This window comes from Nilaparvata lugens, chromosome 5, assembly GCF_014356525.2.
Source record: "Nilaparvata lugens isolate BPH chromosome 5, ASM1435652v1, whole genome shotgun sequence".
Taxonomy (NCBI): Eukaryota; Metazoa; Arthropoda; class Insecta; order Hemiptera; family Delphacidae; genus Nilaparvata; species Nilaparvata lugens.
In genome coordinates, this window is record NC_052508.1 from 61,196,053 (window position 1) to 61,211,550 (window position 15,498).

The 15,498-nt window shown below is 33.3% G+C and overlaps 1 protein-coding gene across 3 annotated transcripts; it reads right to left on the bottom strand.

Annotated features, from left to right (window-relative positions):
- Nucleotides 1-675: 675 nt before the first annotated feature.
- LOC111049823 (UBA-like domain-containing protein 2) lies at nt 676-15,243 on the bottom strand. 3 transcript variants are annotated; one of them, XM_022335998.2, is made up of 4 exons: nt 14,847-15,243; nt 6,161-6,238; nt 2,939-3,044; nt 676-1,527 (listed from the first exon to the last, which is right to left on the bottom strand). In XM_022335998.2, the coding sequence occupies exons 1-4, from the start codon at nt 14,952-14,954 to the stop codon at nt 1,412-1,414; spliced, it is 408 nt and encodes a 135-aa protein (XP_022191690.1). In that variant the 5' UTR covers nt 14,955-15,243; the 3' UTR covers nt 676-1,411. The 3 variants fall into 3 exon arrangements, with proteins under 3 accessions (XP_022191690.1, XP_039284919.1, XP_039284920.1); XM_039428985.1 differs by having other exon boundaries at nt 676-1,538; nt 14,847-15,069; XM_039428986.1 differs by having other exon boundaries at nt 686-1,527; nt 14,742-14,854.
- Between the last annotated feature and the right edge of the window lie 255 nt (nt 15,244-15,498).

Sequence of the window (15,498 nt, forward strand, 5' to 3'; positions counted from 1 at the left end):
TGTAGCCTACGATTCTTAACTAAAATAGACCTAATTTGATGCTGTCTCCAAAGTTGTTTTGTTCTGAGATAACAATTATGCTGCTCAGTTTGTAATTTGAATTAAGACACTTGTGGGATAGCCAAATGGCTATCATTGGAACACTTTTATCGCTGAGTGGTAGAATTGCACTCCTAGAATTGAACATTCCTTTGATATCGTGACTGAAGATTAGATGGCTCTTCTGTTTGGGAGAGGAAAAATAATAATTGGAAAACTTGAAATGCTCATATCTTGTGAACGGTTGCAAGTTTACAAAATCTCATCACATATTCTTGTTTGCGCTTAACATAGTATAATGCTGCTCAATTTCAGGCACTTCTAGTATTTTAGTTGGACTGGTTTGTGAAAGCACATCACATCATGGTTTTTCAGGCAACTATTAAAAAATCGCTCATACTTTAATGGATAAAAGTCCTTGAAGAGAGGAACAATAATCAGTCCTGCAAAATTCGCTTCCGTTCGGGAGATATACAAATATTCGCTAGAAAAAATACAAACTGCAAAACTTCACTTGCTCGCATATCTAGAGAGTTGCGAAATCTGACAATATAATTTTTTTCTTGTTCCTCGTTGAATATAAAAATATAATCCTGGTTAAGCAAAACAATTGGATTGAAAAACTAGAAGACAAACTGCACATTTTCCATTATTCACTGGATGATTTTATTCATTAATGTGACATCAACAAATAATTCCTTTATATTTACACAATTCTGTGCAATTGATTACAATGACAATAATAATAATAATAATACTTGTTCTTATCAACAATATTGTAATAAAAAGAGTGATTCTTTCAAATCAAAACATTTTTCTCATAAAATATAAAATCTAAAACAATAGTTATTGTAAAACTTAAAACAAGATATTGATCACATTTTTGTCATATAATAATAATAATTGTAATATAATACATAGTACAAGTTTTAGCAGCTTCTAATATGATAATAGTAATATTATACAGATCGTAAATATTTGCACTTGAGTCTCAAAATAAGTATTTTTTAAATTGTTTTACTAGTCAGGGTTTATCAATTTACATGCTCACAAATTGCATACTCCTTGTAAACACACTAACCACTTTAATAATAATTAAAATTATTAATATTTCAAAAGTTAATTTCTTCTGTCCCAGACCTAACTAAAAGCTATTCTTTGCCTAGTAAATATACACAAACGAAATACGTTTCATAACTAGAGATATACATTTTATATACATGGTAAAAACTAAACCGACTGGTTTCTAGGATTATTGTCATATTGGGTTACTAGCGCACTCGTAGTTCGCACTTTGGCCACTAGAGATCAGCACACTGCGTTCTGCGTGTGATTGGTCGCCGGGCAGGCGTCGCGCGCTCTCATTGGTCACCTATCTGTTGATGGTCACGCCCACTGCTCCGGTAGGCTGCGTGCCATTGGTCCGCTGTTGCTGGTGCAACTGCTGTTGATGTTGATGCTGTTGTTTGGGGGATGATGAGTATAAGCCTGCAATACAACTTTATTATTTCCAAGTTTTTTTTAATATAATATTAGGTCTACTTAGTTTCTATGCATTATCATTATATACACATAGCTTTTATTTTTGTAGAGTCCCTGACGGATGTTCCACCTCGCCTGAGTTTAATTATAATTAAGTCATCGATAAGGCTAACAACTGTTATATATCAGCCGGGACCGACAATTCAACAAGCCCATCCGATAAGATGGGAGTGACCTAAAAACGTTTGTATATATTCTGGTTTGAACCCGGGATATCTAGGCTGCCATGCATCACTATATCCACTAGACCACAGATTACTCCATTATAATTATAAGTGTTTTTTTTTTTAATTTTATATTGTTTTTATATATGATATATATTTTAAAATCCCTTTTCTCAACATTAGCATCCTCAAGATTAGCAGACATTTAGCATATCTAGATCTCTACACCTACTGTATTAATAAATAAAACAAATTTAGAGGGAACATTTCATAAGTTTCTAATCTAATAAATTCAATTTAAACTTGGACGATGAGAGTGAAAAAGAGAAACAATATTTTGGATAGATTTACCAAAATATAAGAATTGAAGCTTGAAATGATTGATTCTTCGGTTCAGAATCAGATTGATAAAAAATCAATATGCAAGTAAAAATAATTAATAATGTTTCATAAATCTATAGGATATAAACTTCAAGCTTGAGAAATATAAATTCAATATCAATTAATTATTCGTTACCTATTCATCTTGTATCAGAATAATTTGTAATACAGTAATTATTATTAATGTGAGAGGAATAAATTAATAATGAGTTGTATTAATTCAATCACTAACTTGCAGATTATAGAGCTATTCTTTTACATTCATCAAATTATTTAAATGTTATTATTATCATTTCTATCTTTACTGGCCTTGTAAATGAGCACTTTATAATAGATGGTTCACCACGAGAATTGCCCTGGCTGTTATTTGAAAGCAATTGTCAACAATGAAAACAGGTATTTTCTCGTAGTGAACTAATTCTATCCAGCGATAAGAAAAATAATGGTGACTGATCAATCAGGAGGTGTCGGGTTCGATCCCCTCTCGGACGAATATTTTTAAAAGCTCTCGTAGCGTTTATCGATTTTCCTTCAAGCTATTCCTTCCAGGCTTCTAGCTATTCTGTTGACAATATTTTTACAAGTCTTCAGGGTTTTTGTGGCCTATTATCTAGCTTAATATTTATTATTGAACTAATGTTATTAAGCTACTTATTCTTCTGTTAACCCCATGCCATTACTAATAATATAATTTTAAATTGATCTTGTACAAAGTGCCGTAACGACACAAAATTAGATCAAAGAGACACTCCCGAAATAAGTTTTAAAACTAATTACTTGAATTGTTCCTCTTGTATTTGCTGGAAACTCACCTGAAGGTGATGAACTGAGTTTTTCATTAGTCGACATCCTGGAAAATGCCATAAGGGTGTCAGGGAAATTGGGTGGCGTAGCTGGTGTATTACACGGCGTGCATACCTGTAAAGTTCAATTTTTTTTATTAAAAATATTTAATTTTATTAAGGAAAATAACTACAGTATTTACAATCTCTATAGATAGAGCAAAACATCATGATACATTTTCACCATAAATTGTGTTATAATTATTAAATTATTGTAAAATTACATTTCAATTACTCTCAACAGTTTTTATTAAACGATTTTTTTATACCAAGTTCTATTGTACGCTCAATGTAGACATTGTAGACGGATACCTACGCACATGCCATTCCTTCTCTGTTGGAAAAATAAAAAGTAAAAATAAAATATGGAGGTGCAGAAGAAAGAGAAAGAAGGAAAATATGGAGGAGAAAGAAGTATTATAGATTTATAGTGGGATTCACTTATTAAGTTAGATACCATCTGACTGGTTCGCTATTTTTGTCTGTCAATGATATTAAACAAAGCAGATACATCTATAGATAAAAATATAAATCTGAGTACACTTTTTAAAATAATTTCGTCATGACATGTTTCGGCTACATAATGCCATTATCAAGTAGTCCCAAAGAAAAAAAGACAGATACATCTATTCTTTTCCGCACCGTTGGCGAATTCTTTATCGACCATGTAGAAATAATCTCAATAATATTCAAATGTATTATTAAATCATGAATAAATTTTCTTCCCTAATAAAATAGGTTTGAGAGAGAATTGATCACTATTAACAAGAATCAACAATTAATAGGTATGACATCAAAAATATACCGGGATAACTTGAATCACAGCTATCTACTATAGAAGGCGATGGAAAAATAAAAGCGACAACAATGTCTTCCCATCAATTCCACTGACTAAAACGTGAATCATGCTAAAGGTTCATTTTTAAATGTGCCGTAGCTAATTATTCAAAGAATTTTACAAAAGAGAGAGATAGAACTGAAAGAGAAAGAGGGGAAAAGGAGTGAGAATGACGCAAACAGCCAGTCTAGCCCAGTGAACTTGTCCAAGGTCATTCATAGGCGAGTAACGGAGGAGGTGTTTGGTTTCTGTTTTTGTAAAACGAGACTACAAAGTAGAAATAGAGATAGTTGAGAAGCAACAAGAGGAACAGAGAGCAAGATAGAGAAAATGAAGAGGTGTGGAAGGATAACCTACAGTAAATATTTTGTAGTCTTCTCAAGTCTTGTACTCTACAACTGACGACACGGGGAGCTTTCGATTCATTTCAACTCCAACAGACAATAAATTAACTCATAACTGTATGATAAAAATGTTATAACCATTGATATTGATGAGTAGGCTACACACCTAATATACAGTGATAGAAGAATATATTATATTATGTGCATGTAAATCGACTCTTGTAATACAAGAGAGAAAATAATACTTTATATTCTCTATTCGTTTGTCTCTATATTGTCTCTAGACAAACGATATTCGTTTGTCTCCGGTTATACTGAAGACATTAAATCCCAAGAAAAAATACTCAGTCACTCAATAGTAAAAACGAATAGAATAATACTGAATTCATCAGTAGATTTTACATCAAATATAATAATTTTGGCGAATAAAACTCCCATCCTAGCGAATGAAAATCTACCCACTAAGGCAGATATAACATTTATTAAAAAAGCAGCCTAAGCAAATAACTAAGGAGAAAATTATTTTAATTTTCTATTAGTTTCAGCTAGTAGAATACCATGGGTTTTGTATTTTTTCTCACCAACACTCTGAATACACTGTGAGTAGAGATTAGTGCAAGAAGAAGAGTCGAGGGGGATGAATGATGGATAAAAGAAGGATGAGGAGGAGAAGGAGAAGAAGAAGAAGAAGAAGAAGAAGAAGAAGAAGAGGGAGACAGAAAAAGAGCAAAAGGAAGAAAAAATGAGAGTATTTGTAGAACAGGTGGGTAGACAGAAAGAGTGTAGCAGTGAAGCCGAGAGTACATTGGCGTGGCACAACACTAAAATCAATACACACACACCGACTCACACTGCAATCTACAATGAGATTCATTTCAAACTGTCAGAATTCCTCAGCAATAACACCAACACTTTCCGTTCAACCAATGGTGACAATTCAAAGTGAATCCTCTCAAACTGACAGCATTCCTTATAAATAACACCAACTCTTCCCATTCAATCAATGCTGACAGATTGAGGTGAGTCTCACATCATGCCATTATCAACTACTCGCCTCAAAGACCACCACAAAAAACTTTCTTCTGAATCAGAAAATTACATTTTTCATGATCTGATGGTTTACAGAACAAGATCGACAATTTTAAAAGTTGCAATATTTGAGAAGTTACAATAACTTCACTCATAGAGCATTATTGATTCTAAATGTCAGCTTATTTTCCAGTACGGAACTCACCTAAAATTGTGGATTGTGGACAGTGAGTATAGAATATAATATTAAATTCTATACTCACTGATTGTAGACTCAAACACGTTACCTACATGTTACCAATGTTTTTTATACAACTGAACAATAAATGTGCACGTTATTGCTATTATTGTTGTAAGTGTAGGGTATTATTGAAATTGATAAGATTAACGATTTCAAGAACTATCTTAGCAATACGTCCAAACTAAAAACAGAAACTAATCGCCAATCCCACTACTAAAATCTCTGATTGGTTCACAAAAGCGTGATCGACTAGGACACGCTAATTGAAATCGTTTATAAGAAAAATCACTAAGTGAACTAATCACGTTTAATACTGCTAGGGAGAAAATTGGAAATACCATTTTAAATTACGTTTATTTGATTAAATTGCTTTAATTACTTGTAGTACATAAGGGTTGAAAGATTTTGAAAAGATTATAAAGTGGGGAACAAATAATATACTATGCAAGGAAACCAATTGATACGGTTATTTATAATCATTTGGATTGAATTATAATTATTACATATCGAATATGATACAATTGATATCTACTTTCTACTTTCTCAATTTTCAAATTCATAATTACTCAAATAATTGAGAAAGGAGTATTGGCGATTAAGGCATTAGAGTAGGAGTATTAAGCATAATTTATGCTTAGCAATAATTCATATATTATGGTGCATTTTTCCTGTATTATAATTCCCAAATTTTAGGGGAAAAGATTCACATTAAAATGTCACAATTGGATAGTTGTACTTACTTGTCCGAAATGTGTGGCAGCTGCTGCTTGCGAATAAGTCGGTAAGGCGGCCTCTTGGAAAAATATACTCAGAGCAGTCTGAAAACAAAAATTAATTATTCTCAACTGTAGACTATGTTTGTAAGCCCCTATCCAAAAATAGTGTGACTGGCTTTTCTAGCAGTCACCATTCCAACGAGAATACAGAGAGTTCGTCTCTTTGCTAGTGAGATAAGATTGGATGTCACTCTAGCCGATGAGTCCATCACATTCTTGAAGTAGATAGCAGATTATTTAGTAACTTGATTATTGTAAGCAATACTAGATCACATCTAGACTGCTCAAGAGAGTAAACACAATATTAGTCACAAACAATAGGCTCAACTCTTAATAAAATTCATACTATTCATATAGATTACCGTACATTTTGCTACAGAAATCATTCTCTTTGCTCTATACAATTAGTTGGGAAGCGGTTGGTTCCGTGGTTGCGCTGATAAGCTAGCTATCGATAAGATAAGTTAAGATCCATCATCAAGCTCCTTTCGTTGTATAAGACTTTAATAGCAGACTCCTCTAAATTTAATTTATGGTATTAAAAATCGCTCCCCGGTGATTTTGACAACTTTCTCACGATAAGGTTTTCTTTAATTGTTATGTTGTTTTTGTTTTCGAAAGGGAAAATACATTCATCTTTCATGATAATACCCTGGTGATGCAAGCATTTTCGCGCCAACTCACACAACAAACCTCACACCAGCCCTCCTCACAACACAAAAAAGCCTAGTTCACCGTAAAAGGTAGTAGGGATTACGAGTGATAGATTACGAGTTTATATTAATGCGTAATTCAAAAATACTTATGAAAGTAGACTTAATAATCCCTTTGCATGCCCTTATAAATGAATGTAGAAATCGAAAAATGTTGAAACCAAAATAAATTTGAACAAGTAAATATATACAGTACATGCCAAATTGGAGCGAATGAGTCTAAGTACACAAGGCATGTTAAACTCGTTCTTAAATGATCATCTATTATTAGCAAAAAGAGCTTGAGAGTAAATTTTCATTGATCGTTTTTCAGAGTTGACAATGATAATGCTATTCCAGGATGTGTTGGGACTAAAGAAAGGAAACTGATTCAAATTCTAATTTAAATTTTACGTGAATATGAAACAATAAAAATAATTATAGGTATTTTGTCATAACCCATCATCTTTATAAAATTTCAGTATTTTCAAACGTGGTAAAGATTACTGGAACAATTCTCTACTCCATAAAATTTGATCTTCTCAGTGAATTTTTTTTCAAAAGACACGTAATTATAATTTAATTCCGGTAATAATTATAATTGTAGAATATATTTTTAATGCGAGAATGTTTATTTCAAAACTGGTGTATTTCCATCGGTATTTCTAAGTGGAAAGACGTAGATCAGTCGCACGGTCCATTTTTGGGACTTGGGAGTTTATAAACGTTACCAAGGATAGAGAGAAATCTCCAGAGAAAGATTGATTGATCAATTATATTAGGACAGAGTTAGCACTCTAGGTCCTAGAAGTATTAATGTAATGAATATAATTTCCATTAACAAACATTTCAGAAAGAAAAATATCCACTGATAAAAATTAGGTACTGAAAATGCAAACTAGGATTCCCAGTTTTAATATATTAATACTGTAAGTCACGATATCAGAGTACTATTGAATGAATTTAACATAGTGGACCTTCAATTCAATCAATGTTTTCAATTGAAACACAAAAGAAATCAAAATACAAAAATTATACATTAAAATACAAATTTCTAATAGAAATACAAAAAGAAGTTTCATGATGTTGTTTGCTGAAAATAAAGAAAGAGAGAAGGAAAAATACCTAGCCAACTATTGTTTCCCATATAATAGGCAGGTAGAGGATATAGTAAAAAATAAGGTGAGGCTTTAACTCTTCATTATCGACAGGCTGTCCTATTTTATTTACTAAAACGGTTATGTAGTTAGTTTTATCTATATTATCACAGGAAGTATTCCTATCTAGCCAATTCGTAATATGTTTTGTTCATCTATGGTGTGAACTTCATTCCAAGTTTTACCGTGGAAAATAGCTGCAGTATCATCTGCAAAGGATATCATACTTGAATTGACAAATGCCTTCAATTCAGAAAATCGTTGACATATAGAATGAAGAGAATCGAGGTGATAGTAAAATAAAGTTGCAAGTCACCAAAAACCATCCTCTCACAAAATACTTGCTTACATTCAGTACCGGTAACACAATGAACGTTATGAAATTATTTATTGAAAAGTTTATCAGAACTGGGGACCACAAATGAATAATAATTGGTTGTTTTCTTTGCTTTTCTTATCTGTAGAGAAGATATAGTAGAAAGAAAGAATGCAATTCTATTTATTTTTTACTGGTGCGGTCTAATTAGCAAGCTTCAACTGATAAAATACAATAAATATACTATCAGACAATAAATGAACTGAAATGTTATGTAGTAGTTATGTAAGCACCTAAATCAAGATTGACAATTTTCACTAATAAGGCAAATTAAATACTGTAGATCACATTTATAGAGTATTCAACACTTGGAGTTTATTTTGAAAAAATAAAAACATTTCAAGATAATTATAGCAAGCAGGAATTTATTTTTTTAATGAAATCACAAAGTTTTCCAATCTAGTTTATCCCAAGAAGCAAGTAGAACCAACAAGTTAAAACTTGAACAAAATAGCGTTTATTCGGTTTCTTATATCATTTAAATTACTGGGCAGTCAGTTTTGAAATAAATCCAAGATAAAAAAACCATAATCTTCATTTTTTAAGTCTAATCTATAATTTTTTCATACCTACTTCAACCCGTTTGGTACAAACAGCAAACAGGGTACCAATTTACCAATAGAAGACTTGACCAAATAAAAATTTATTTGGTTTCTAGTAAATAGGTTGGCACTTAGCAGGTGAAATCAAACCTAATTTCTATTTTTCAAACCAAATCTTCAAACAGTTCAAATCAAGTTTAAATTAACTTAGGAATAAATCAAGATATTGTTGCATTACTTATAATGTGTTAAATTCAGAGTTTAAACCATCAGCTGATAGAATTCCGTTGAAAACGGATGCATCGACTACTAATAATTTTGACTCCTGCAAGCAATAGGTGCCATACCAGCAGTCAAGACTTGAACAAAGTAGCGTTTATTTTGCATTTATAGTAGGTAGGTAGTAATTCAAATCGGTGTACAGTTGAGGTCGTGGATGGTTTATTTACGTACGGCGCTCGCTGCTTGCACATTCACAATCTTTTCTATTTCAGGCGCAAAGACTCAAAGATCGTTGTCTCCATCACTGCTTCATTACTATTTCTTCACACTATTCTAATCCAAACTATGCATACAGTCATACAGGGCGTGTCCCAAGAATAGATTGCCGAAACGAATAAGAAGTATAATTGAGTAACCATATTTTAAAAATTTATTGCTTTGATGGCATGTCCCAAAAATAGTTTGCCAAAACGAAAAAAGTATAATTGATTAACACTATTTAAAAAAAATATATTGAGTTGAAGGCATATCTTCCCATCCTTCCATTGTGGATTAAAGATATTTATTTATACATTGATAGATACAATATCATTCTCAACCATGAATAAATATTGATCAAATACTCTTGGAATAGACACAGCCACTTCTTTTTCAAACAATTGATAAACTATTTTTGGTTGCTACACCATTACCAATTTCTAATAAAATCCATCTATATCTGTCAGGTATAATGATAATTTCAATAAAATATTTATGGATGTAACTACCACAAAGCACAAACGATTAAGAATTTGTTTCTATTTTTAATTTTATCCTATAATATTATTTCTACGAGAGTATAGTTTCCAACCAGCACATTGTACAAGCTGCTTCCATAATTGGTTAGGAAACCTCTTTTCTCTAGACAATGACTTTGATTTTGAATTGTTTTCCCATTTTCAAGTATTCTATCTTGTAGAAAATTATTATCTTTCATAATATTGATTAATAATGGAATAATGGTAATGCTGAATTGAGGAGAAGGTGGAGGATGATGTTGAATAAAGTTGGATAATAAATTGATAATGAAATAACTGAAATAATGCTTCTGAATTAGAATAATCCACTAGAGCTCTTCTAGAGTCTTGCAACCTGCTTGAAAGTTGGGATATATTCAAATGCTTCACCCCATCCAGAGAGAACCTACTACCGTATTTCAAGTAATGGGTTCCGAACCATTAAATACCGTAATTAAATTAGGCAAATACTATTCGTCGTCAAGAAGATCAATAACTCTAGTCATATTATTCGAGAAAAAGTCATACTCTTTGCTAGACAGACATTTAAAATATTTTACTCCATTCAGTTGGACTGGTAAAAAAGCATTGTTGCCAGTTTTCATTCTAGACCTCCCCCTTATCATCCTCCAAAGAGTATCTGTGGCGGATGTTTACTTCCTGATAAATAAAAATGCTTTTTAAGGTTTCCTTTCCTCTCATTTACTCTTTCTCTCTTCCTATTCTATTTGTCATTCTATTGAGCACACTCACGCAATGTGTACAATTCAGAGAGACAGAGATAGAGTGAGTGTGTGAATGGCCTATGATATTATAGTTGCAGCTGCAGTGTGCAGCCTCTCGATTCCTGCCATATATAGAAACGTTGACTTGGTGTATTTTTGTGCAACACACAGATATATGGAACCTCATCCCTGGTCCTGTGTGTGTTGTCCTACTTGACTGTGTGTTATACAAAATATCACTTCAACCATAGAGTGTAACAAGAGTGATATGGAGCTCCAAAATAAGTTACATTGTGCTGTCCAATCGATCTGTTTTACACAAAATGTCACATCAACAATCAAGCTAGGTACTTTTTGTGTAACCCACAAAGAAATAGAATATTACAAAAGGTCTGATTGTGCTGTCTCATTTCTTCACGTACGGCATTGCACAAAATGTCACATCAACAAGCGAGAGCCTTTTTGTGCGACATAAAATCCAATGTGACTCTATCTAGGTTCTGTTTGTGCTATCTTATCTAACTGTTTGTAAAATGTCACATTATCATAATATATACCGTATATATAAATAACAGAATAACTACAATGTTATGAGTCTGATGAAACTTTCAGGAATAGCCTGATACTAGCATTTTGAGAAATACATAAGAGTAAAACAACAAGTAAACCTCCTAAAACAAGTAAACTTCAGTAGACCTACAGCAGTGCTAGTTAAGGTTCGTACCCACTAGAACGTACCAGACACGGACCGTGTCAGACCATGCCAGGCACGTAAAATAACAACTATGCCCACTACAACTGATCAACAGCGTTCTATGCCAGTACATTACGCGTATGGTACGCGTATGATACGCGTATGATGCCCGGTCAGAAGTTGTTGGGAACGCGTCAGTTAGCAAGAGAATGTAGCGATGAACAGATGTACGTATTTTGCGGTGTTGTGAAAAAGTGTTCTAATCAGTGTTCACATAATTATTTTTAAATAAATGGCTATTAGGCGATTATCATTAACAGAATTGGCAATGGTTGCAATTATTTTGGACGAAGAAGAGGAGAATAGAGGAACTCAGAGGCGCTATTGGATTCACGAATCTCTAAGAAAACGGAAAACTGAGGGGGAGTATTGGACATTATATAGGCACCTAATGGATGATGAAGAAAAGTTTTTTCGTATTTCCGTATGACGTCATTCCAGTTTAATGAATTGTTGAGAAAAATTGAAAATGATATAACCACAACTAATGTATAACTACAACTAGCAAGTAGCAACTAACTAGGTACTTTACCACAATGGTGTCTACACTGGTTACCAACGCGGCGCATGCGTGGTTACAACGGGGTTTGCAGGCGTCACGTACCATGCAAGGAGCGTTTCGTCACAGACAAAATATACTGGCCGACAAATGTTGACCTGGACGTTCATACCATGGCACGCTCCGTGCTTGGCCGGTGACGGAACGGTCTAATGGGTGTATTACATATCAAATGATGCAAAGAATATTTTTTGCATGTGTCGGTACGGGCACGGTCATGATATGATACTTTTACACGGTATGATACTTTCTAGTGGGTACGAACCTTTAGAAGAACGCCAAGGATGAAATAATTAGCAACACCTAATTTTAAACAATTTATTGCATTACTTTGTAACATTGGAATGCAGTAAGTTATTAATTTCAATTTGGGTAAAATACCCAAGATGAATATATTCAGTTCCAATAAAAATATCTCCAAAAATGAAATGCAGTGTAAATACCAATACCCGTATCAATAGGTAGCCTAAAGTAATAAGAAACTTATCAAAACTGCATAGTGGGAGGAGGGGGGGATCCTGGACAACTTACTTATCTATACTTACTACTATCTATAAAACATTGATTATTTGGACCTCTATAGTCTATAATTCTCAACCCTCTATTATTTGTATGATATAGCGGAAGCTCGGTCCTTTGAAAAGACTCTACAATTCGTAGTAAATCAAATAAGTTGTCATTATCATTGACCCCTATAAATATATAATTCGTAAGTTTTTATGCGAACTCGCTAGACTTCGTATGTTCACTCCAGTTCCTGTTCTTGTCCATCATGGTTCCAAAAGATCTTGTGCAATCCTTTATATTTGTGGGTTCATTGGTTACATTGTCTATATTGAATACCTGGAGTGGAGTTTATATTTATTGCCTTGTCGTTATTGATTGATAGCTTCAGTTTCCTACATATATTTGTGGCCATTTCAAGTTTCGAGCTTATATCGTTGCTTTGGGATTATTATGGTGGTATCGTCTGCAAATAGTACACATCTTTGGTCCTTCTTGAGATCATCTGGGAAATCATTTATGTAAATGAGAAAGAACAAGGGTCCTAGGATTGACCCTTGAGGAGCCACTCAAGCCTTTGATTGGCTTGAGGAAGCCACATCATTTATGTTATGCTTCTGTTGGATCACGCACCACCTGACCAATCATGTGCTGCTGCTGCAGAAGAAGGCTCTGAGGATGTTATTTTCCAGCTTTAGGGATCACTGCAGGCCACTATTTACGGATCTTGGGATACTCACAGTGTACAGTCAACATGTTTTGTACTCGCTGACGTATATCACGAGGAATCAGGAGCAGCTTCAAAAAAGGTGTGATATAAACAACATGCCACTAGACTGGAGGTGCCCCAAAGCCGACTGGCAGGGAACTACAATAGATTCCCATCACAGACAATAAGACTTTTCAACAGCCTTCCTAGGCAAAAACAGAAAATCAGACTTTTTGTTCTATAGGTACCACACAACGTTAGTAGACAGTCTACTAACTTTAAAAAAATAAACTCCTGGAAAGGCCACTCTACTCACTGCATGATTTTTATGAGGAACCTTTTTTGGGAGTCAAGCGCCTCCACAGCACGAATAACCATGCAGGTTATTCTACTGGAATCAGAAATTTCAGACACTGCATTTCAAACACATACTCTGGAAATCCCAGTCCTTGGACCTCAAGTATCAAGTATAGTACTATATAGGCTATATTGCACTATTTGAATAACATTGGTAATTCTATCCTTGTCTACCATTCGACAAAGCAAATGGTGCTATCATTTTCAAGCACCGCAACGTTTCCAGATAGTTTTTTTACAATGTAGAAATATAATTAATTAACAAAAGATTTAACCTTAATTATTACAAAAATGTACCTATTATAATTATAAAAATATATTTCCCTGACTAATAAAATATAATAAACGCTTTTATGTATAGCTTATATAGATTATTTTAAACAATAATGAGCAGTTGATATTATATCAAAAGGCACCAGTATTTATTTATTATTATTATTACATTCCTTAAACACAACATCAAATTAATGATTGGGAAAGAATCAACAGGATAAACCCAAAACTGTTCCTCTCCCTAATTTTGATAAAAATAGTCCAAATGAGGTTATGAAAACACTTTTATAAAGATCACAAAAATTTACAGTCCAAATATACATTATACTAAAAATTTTGTATCTCGGTTGATCAGAAAGATAAAACAAATTATTATTACACTTGAAAATCACCTATTTTCTATAGAAGGCAGTGGCAGGGCAGAAAATCGGCAACGCTTTTCTCCTATATTTTCCCATTATAACATAGACCTTATGAATTTTCACTTTTTTAAACATAGAATTAAAATAAAACTAAAACAAAAAAATAGTGTTACCGGGCTATAGTAGGTACATTTCAATGTAGCTAATTGTTTATTTCGTACTTTGAAACAAATAAGAAGTAATATTAGCCTACCTAATACAAGACTACTAAGGTCATAATTTTAGAGTGAAAATTGAACTGCATTTGAAGACAAGATGATTGACAACTTAAATATTTGATGATGAACATTACGTAAACAAATGATGTTATGATTCAGGAATGTTGGTTATTGATAAGAGAATCCTTATCAATTATTACTGATAACTTTGATAGGCGTTGACATTTTGAATTAAGCCTATCGAATTGTTTAAGTTTATTAGGTGATATTTGTAAGTTTCAAAAAGAATATTAGTGGGAAAGTTTAAATAATTTCTGACCTTCATACTGTGAACTACAAAACACTGATAGGGTTATGATTTTCTTCAGCGCCATATTGTTGACTTGCAGAGTCTAGCCTGGGTTTGTTTACAAGTGAATCTTACCTCAAATTGCCAGTGAGCCGATTGTAGAAGTTGTTTGGCCTGTTCCCTAGCACAACCAGCGGCCAGCACAAACTGATTGATCATCACTTGTTCGCGTAAAGAGTCCATTTTCACTGAATTTTGAACAAAACTATGTGATCAATGGCTCTAATACGTTCACTGCCCAACTCACAACACAACACACACGCACTACGTTGTTTTCGTTTCATAATCTACTCGTCTCTGGGTACTCATCCCCTCAATGAATGACGTCACAATCGGTTGTAGCCTCTGATTGGTCGGCTACTCCCTCCCGGTTCGATTCTCGTCTGTTTTGAAAACATCCAGAACAGAATCCCCCTTTGTTTCCCCCCCGGATCAATGAAATACACCGTAAACAAGACCGCAAGGTCAAATCATTGCACTAGGCAAGTGCACTACTATTATGATCATTCTATTACTATTGTGAGAATATTATTAGTGCACTAGAATTTGCCAATCAACAATTTCTATTCTTATAGATCCTATATTAATTGACATTAGTCCTAGCCTACATGGATTTTAAAGCCTACTCTTTATATACTTACTTATTTTTCTTTTTTTTTAGGGTGGGCTTATTTAGAAACTAAAATACAATATGAGAATGTGGATTAAATTAATTCCACAAACAAAA